Genomic DNA, 6,955 nt, shown 5'->3' with positions numbered 1-6,955 from the left:
CATTAATATTTTTTGGGTACTATCAAGAGTATCCTTTTACCTTTTTGGGTAAGTTAATATAAATTTTATATAGAGACTAATTTCACTACAACATAAAATTTATTATATAATTAGAAAAAAATAATTTATATATAATAGAGCATAAATTACATGATTTTTTTAAAGTAGGTGAATTTTTGTACACTTTACCTTGAAATGTTTGATTTTTATAAAAATTATATTAAAATTTTTCACATATAATTTAATATAGAAAATAATTTATACATTAATGTTTTTTGGGTACTACCAAGAGTATCTCCTTACCTTTATGGGTAAGAAGCTAATCTTTTTTGGGGTTCATGTCTGCATCTCTCAACAAATGTCGCTCTTAGGCAGTGACGATGTTATGTGGTTATCAGGGTGTGCAAATGCACACATGGACTTATTTGAAATAAAATATATATGTTATTATAGAAAAAAAAACGTATATACTGATAGACAATGTATTAGTTCTATACGATGTCACTACATTATTCACCATCCATATTTAATCATAACTGACTCTTCAAAAAAATTAATCCAAAATGAATGGTGAATGATGTAGTGAGTGTATATAAATCTTTATACCGATGGTGCATATAGATATCACACTCTTATTTATAATTTCACCAGCCATAAATTTATTTATTTTTATAAATTTTATAATATTATGGATATACAAGAAACTATATTATCGTTTTTCTGAGACAAATACTCACTTTCCTTCTTCGTATATCTTATTTAAATCTAGTCGATCTCTTTTATAGTTTTGATATAACAAAACTAATTGAATTTGCAAAATTTTACCTGTGTGATTTTGTTCAATTGGTTTGACGATGTTTGATAATCAATTTGAGACTTACATTATTGATATGCATAATAATGTTGAATTTGTTTTTTAAAGGAATTAATAATAGTTAAGATAAGATGGTTGAAAGTGGAATAAACATTGTTTACTCATTATTTTATCTTCTTTTGAAGTTAGCAATACAACTCCAAACAAAGTTTTTTTTAACTATAAAAGTTGTGAAAAATAAGTTGCGTAATCGAATGGAATATGCATGGATGAATGACTGTCCAACTGGAAGTATTCAATAACATTGACAACGAGTTATCATTCAAAGATTTCAAAATGTAAAATCAGATATAGATTAATTATAAAAATGTAAGTTATTTGATTAAACATATTTAAATTTTATAATTTTGACATTAATATTTTTATTTTTTAAAATTGATTATATTTATTATTTTAATTTTAACATATATTGCACATCCTGACTCTAGGTTCTAGATCTGTCACTATTATCAGGAACTAAACATTTAATCTTGAAGATCTAATGAATCTTAACCACTAGATCAGATTTTGTTAGTAGTTTATACATCAACGTATAACAATATTTACATTGACAACCCCTTATAAAACATAAAAGGTTCATGTATTGATTATTATTGCCTATTTCATAAAAATAATACATATAAACATTATATAATACACTAAAATTGTATACTAATATGAAGTTAGTAATATAATAACTTCCTGATATGGGAAATTTTAAATTGATATTCCTAAAATATTATTACCCTTTATTTTTCCTTTTGCGAATAATGCCTTATTCACTTATTGTTCTTAGATGAAATTTATTCCTAAAGTTTTGTTAAAGAAGTGATACATAACCAAGAAAAGGAGTGATAGAAATTGAATTCATCAGTATCTGATATCTGATACAGAAACAGTGGAACCAGAATGGGAGCTTCATCATCATCAGAATCAGAACCAGCAACACCAACAGCACAAGTTTCAGCCATTTTCATATACCCTATTAAGTCATGCCGTGGAATTTCTGTTCCTAGTGCTCCCCTCACTCCTACTGGTACAAATTTCACAGACACATATATAAGCATACCCTTTTGTTTTTGCTCTCTAATATTCAAAACTTTGGTATCAGTCATTTTAAATTGTTTTCCGTAACCATAATACTAAGGTCCACGACACCAACGCAACCGCAATTTAGAACACTGTTTGATATTTTGAGTACAATATATATGGCTTTGATATGATAATTCATTATGTGTCAGGACTTAGATGGGATAGACAGTGGGTGGTGGTGAATTCAAAAGGGAGGGCCTGCACTCAAAGGGTTGAACCAGGGCTTGCTTTGATTGAAGTTGAACTGCCAACTGAGGCATTTGATGAAACCTGGGAACCTACCAAGGATTCCTATATGGGTACAAAATTACACTTTTTTCTCTCTTAATCTATCTATATATATATTTGTATTAGTGTTAATAATATGTGTGTATCTGTGTTCTGCAACTGTGACTAATTTACAACTATCTGCTACTCCAGTCTTTCCCAGACTATTTTGTTTTATCATATTTTATCTTCTTGATTGAAGCATGGGTTTGGTTTGGCAGAGGTAGGAGGTATGCATGCAGAGTTTTTTTCGTTTTCTTTCTTTTAATTTAAAAAGTTCTATCATTGAGAAAAGATGAAAATTACCACTAGGGAGAGGATTAAGATACTTGCTCCAAGTATGGGTTTTGATTGGTAGAGTGAGGGGATGGAATAGCAGATCCTCAAAATCGAATCCAGATCCTCTCCCTGGATGGGATGGTAACGTGTCTTTCCAAAACATTTAACGGTGTAGATTTTAAATTATTTTTATAAATCACCAAGCCTATTATAACCTCATATTCCACTATTGGACTCTTCAGTACTAGAAAGCATCCAGGTCCATCAAAATCTACCATGAAGTAAATGAGATACCTGGTGTTTATGTATAACCCCAAAATTGTTGCTGTTTCATAAGAAAGTAGTCATTTTACATTAAGTGGCCTACTGTTTCTGATCTAGATGTGCAGCACATATCTCTATAACTTATAAGAGATAAGGCAGTGAGGCTTATGGATCTCTTTTGTACCAGTCTTAATAAGTATAACCATCCAAACAACATCTTGACTATTGTTTTTGGGAGACTCAAATGGTGAGGATTTTGGGTTGAAGGTTTTAAAGAGACTGATTAGGAATTGGTTTGACACAAGAAAAAATTATGTAAGATATCTTGGGGATTATGCCTACACATTGGGTGGATGAATCAGGATAAAATGATCTTTTGTTCAACTTTTGCATTTTGTATAATTGTTCAGGTCTCTTGACTTGATATACTTGCCTCTGCATGATCTGTGTGTAGAATGTGAATTTATAAAGTATCTTCAAAATCCTTTGAAAAAATTTCTTCGGGGAATTTGTGAAAAAAATTAAATAGCAATTCATTTATCATTTTACAGATGCCATCCTTGTGTTATATTTGTGAAAATATTTTTTTTTATAGGTTTAAATATACTTTTAGTACATGAAAATATAGTTAAAATTTTGATTTTAGTCTCGTAATTTTATTTTCTTAGTTTTTAGTTCATACTTCAGTTGACTGTTTTAGTTATCTAAGCCTATTTTATATAAAACTTACTGAGTTGAAATGTTAATGTACTTTTGATTTGCACACTATTCATATTCATGACTGTTTAATTATATGTTTAATCAATGAACATAGTGTTAATACCTTAATATTACAGTGTTGAAAGCACCTGGGATGCAACCTCTCAAAGTTTGTTTGAATAAACAACATGGAGTAGCAGATGGTGTCTCAGTATGGGAATGGAGTGGGTCTGCCTGGGACGAGGGAGCTGAAGCATCGCAGTGGTTCTCAGATTATTTAGGAAAACCCAGTCGACTGGTCCGTTTCAACACTGGTAGGTGTATGAATTATTGAAACCTTTAAGGTAGTCAGAACAAAATGTTTAGAAGCATGTGTTATCTTAGGCAAAGCATGTGTTACTACAGGCATGTAATGAATTGGTAAATGGCTAGAATTGTTGTTTTAGTCATGGTCACTTTATACGCGGTTCTCTTTGGTATGGGTATGCAGTACCTCTGTATGCTATCCTATCAAATATATGGTGTCTCGGTATGGGAATGGAGAGAACCAATTCATAAAATTGCTGCAAATATGTATGCACGAACCAATTCACGGTTCTCTGCCAAGTTGAGCGAATTATGTATCAATGGTTTTAGTAATATATGACTAGAACTGTTTTAGAACACAAGAACATATAGCTGGTATGAACTTGGGGCATTGTATATAAACATGCTTTGATTCATAATGATGAGTACATATTAAATTCTCTAACCATCATACTTGTTAAGCATGACCCAGGGCAATAAAACCCTTATGTTGGGAATGAGAAGACTTGCCATTTGAATAAGGAGGCTGGCCAGCTTGTCGTCTGCTACCACCAGCTATGGCTGCAGTTGCTAGCAGCCGCTGTATCTGGTGACTGATAGCTAGCCAAGCATGTTGCAACTGTTGTAAATTCATATTCAGAAAATAAATTTTGTTAGTAAGTTTTTATTAATCTTTTGGCTAAGAAAGATAAAGCCTTTTGAAGTAGTTAAATATATAACACCATTGTGTAGGTCACTGAACTTTTAGTCCTCTGTATTCTTAATCACTGAACTTTTCCAACTTTAACCTTTTTATGGTGTAAACTTTTTTAAATTGTGTTTTATGTTGAATACAATTGTAAGTATGGATGATTGTTATAGTTAATGATTGTGCTACGCTTTAAACTCGGAGTGAAGTTTTTGTGTGTGTCTCTCACTCTACCTCTTTATGATGTTTCCAAATGCAGCTTCAGAAGTTAGGCCTGTAGATCCTGATTATGTTAAGGGACATCAGACCATGTTTTCTGATGGCTATCCATTCTTACTCATATCTCAGGTCAGTCAAGTCGGAAATTGAAGTCTTAATTCACTTATATGCTGACTCTTTTGTCTTTAACTCACTATTTGTAATTTTTTATTTTCAGGAATCATTGAATGCACTAAACCAGCTTCTCAAGGAACCCTTACCTATTAATCGTTTTAGACCCAAGTATTGATTTTTCAATGTTTTATGGTCTATTCTTGCAATTATATAATCATATCATAATTTTTGTTACTATTTTAGACCAGAAGATACTTGATTTATCTTTATAGATTATTAAATCTCATGATTGAGATGGATTGTTCATGGTGCAGTTTCCTTGTTGAAGGTTGTGAACCATTTTCTGAGGACTTATGGCAGGAGATCGACATAAGCAGGTTTTCATTTCTGGGAGTAAAGTTGTGCTCCCGATGTAAGGTGAAGTGCTCTACTTTATTATTTCCTAGTTATCTGTTGCCAATATGCTCCATAGGAGTTATAGGAATATGAAACAGACCAGGACCCACTAGGACAAAATTATGAGTATTTATATAGCTAATTTGTGTTTGGTTGGTATGTAGGCAGTTTCTTATTTGAATGACAGTTAATGGTAGTCTGGGGTATAAGTTTAGGATGAGATACAAGGATGCTGCTGCTCTTGAGAAAATGGATTTATGGGTCAAGGACTCGAGGGATGATATCTCTCTCTGGCTTAATATTGGAGTAAACCTTTTTGTTATAGCTCTATTTTTATTACAATAACTTAGACATCTATTTTGCATAATCATTTATTAGTTTTTGATACATTGGATGTCACATGGGTAATATGTACATTTCAGATATCTAATTTCAAATATGTGAAGATCATGTACACCAATGAACATTTTTTATGTAGTTTCTTTGTCTAAATTGATTAGAAAAGAAAACTTAGTGACTAGTGAGGATAACTTAACTTGGGTGCTGTCTGTTATTAAGACACTATATTGTGGTTGTGTATTTAAACTTCAATGGCTGCTGCTGTTTGTGATGGTCAGGTACCTTCCATCGATCAAGAGACTGGGATTTCAGGACCTGAGCCAAACGAAACTCTAATGAGAACTAGGTCTGACAAAATCATACGACCAAATGGAAAACAGAAGAACAAGGTAAGAGTTTCAATCACTGACTCAGTGTTTTAAATTTTGGTTACGGCCGCAATTCCACTTATATTGCGTTTACCGTAGTTTTGAAAAATTGCGGGAAAATACGACCAAAATTGTGGTCACGATGTTGTTACGCAGACTCCCGAAACCACAATATTGCGTCCGTAATTACGGTTGCATAGTGCAATTTAAAAATCTGGTGTGAATCATCAAGCTATCAATTAATATTCCTTTTTTCTGCAGTTCTACTTTGGTCAGAATTTGGTTTGGAACTGGAAGGATTCTTCTGCTAAAGGGAATGGTAAAATCATTAATGTGGGGGATCCTGTTTATGTCCATAAGAAGGTCTCTTCTGCAGATGAAGCAGCTGCTTGAACTATTTATATGTGGAAATTAGAGATCGCTGGAGTACTGAACTTTGCTTTGCATATTTGTAGTGCATGTATTATGTCTTTTACATAATTACATAACATGTTGGACTTAAATGGAACCTGCAATTATAACATCTTGCACTGTTTGATGTGTAAGAGTTTGTTTATGAGTTGTGTTTTGAAGGGGAAAGAAAAGAAATGAAAGGCTTCGGTGTCATCTCACAAGTGTATTTTATGGCTCCGAAACTAAATATTTAAAGTCAACTCCAATTTTCCTTCATTTCCTTTTTCTTTATTTCCCTCCAAAACTTAACTCGCAAACGGATATTTGAAGAGTTAGGAGTAAAATATTTAAAGTCCAGTTTACCAATAAAAGTTCAATTTTCTCCAAGAAAAGTTCTATATGCTCCCAACTCACCATGAATTTGTAATGGAAAACTAAGAGAATGAATGGAAAAAGAAGCTGAGGGGAGTAAAAACTGGAACTTTTACCACAAATTGCATCCATCACAAACAAATAATCATCGCTACTAACAATTATTCTGCGTCCGTGAAGATTGTCCTGAGTTAGTGAAATTTATTTGGCCAATCACTTCAATTGAATAGAGTTGTGTGCATCAAAAAACAAGAAGATGATGCAAAAAAATTGACACATTACAGGAATACTTTGTAGGTTCGCTTT

The 6,955-nt window shown here is 32.3% G+C and overlaps 1 protein-coding gene across 1 annotated transcript; it reads left to right on the top strand.

Moving 5' to 3' along the window:
* On the top strand, positions 1,690-6,648 carry LOC109333589 (mitochondrial amidoxime-reducing component 1). Its single transcript, XM_019569097.1, has 8 exons — positions 1,690-1,889; positions 2,095-2,244; positions 3,592-3,768; positions 4,708-4,796; positions 4,885-4,949; positions 5,096-5,198; positions 5,795-5,905; positions 6,146-6,648. Exons 1-8 carry the CDS (start codon positions 1,763-1,765, stop codon positions 6,275-6,277), a joined length of 954 nt encoding a protein of 317 aa, XP_019424642.1. The 5' UTR covers positions 1,690-1,762; the 3' UTR covers positions 6,278-6,648.

The sequence above is a fragment of the Lupinus angustifolius genome, chromosome LG19 (genome assembly GCF_001865875.1).
Source record: "Lupinus angustifolius cultivar Tanjil chromosome LG19, LupAngTanjil_v1.0, whole genome shotgun sequence".
Lineage (NCBI taxonomy): Eukaryota > Viridiplantae > Streptophyta > Magnoliopsida > Fabales > Fabaceae > Lupinus > Lupinus angustifolius.
This window is presented reverse-complemented; position numbering and strand designations above follow the sequence as displayed.

Bases quoted from the DNA above. Each gene is read 5' to 3' on its own strand.
- LOC109333589 (XM_019569097.1), top strand. From the start codon at position 1,763: ATGGGAGCTTCATCATCATCAGAATCAGAACCAGCAACACCAACAGCA. The intron at 3,769-4,707 runs GTAGGTGTATGA...TTCCAAATGCAG, and splicing joins ACTGGTCCGTTTCAACACTG to CTTCAGAAGTTAGGCCTGTA. The intron at 4,950-5,095 runs GTATTGATTTTT...TTCATGGTGCAG, and splicing joins ATTAATCGTTTTAGACCCAA to TTTCCTTGTTGAAGGTTGTG.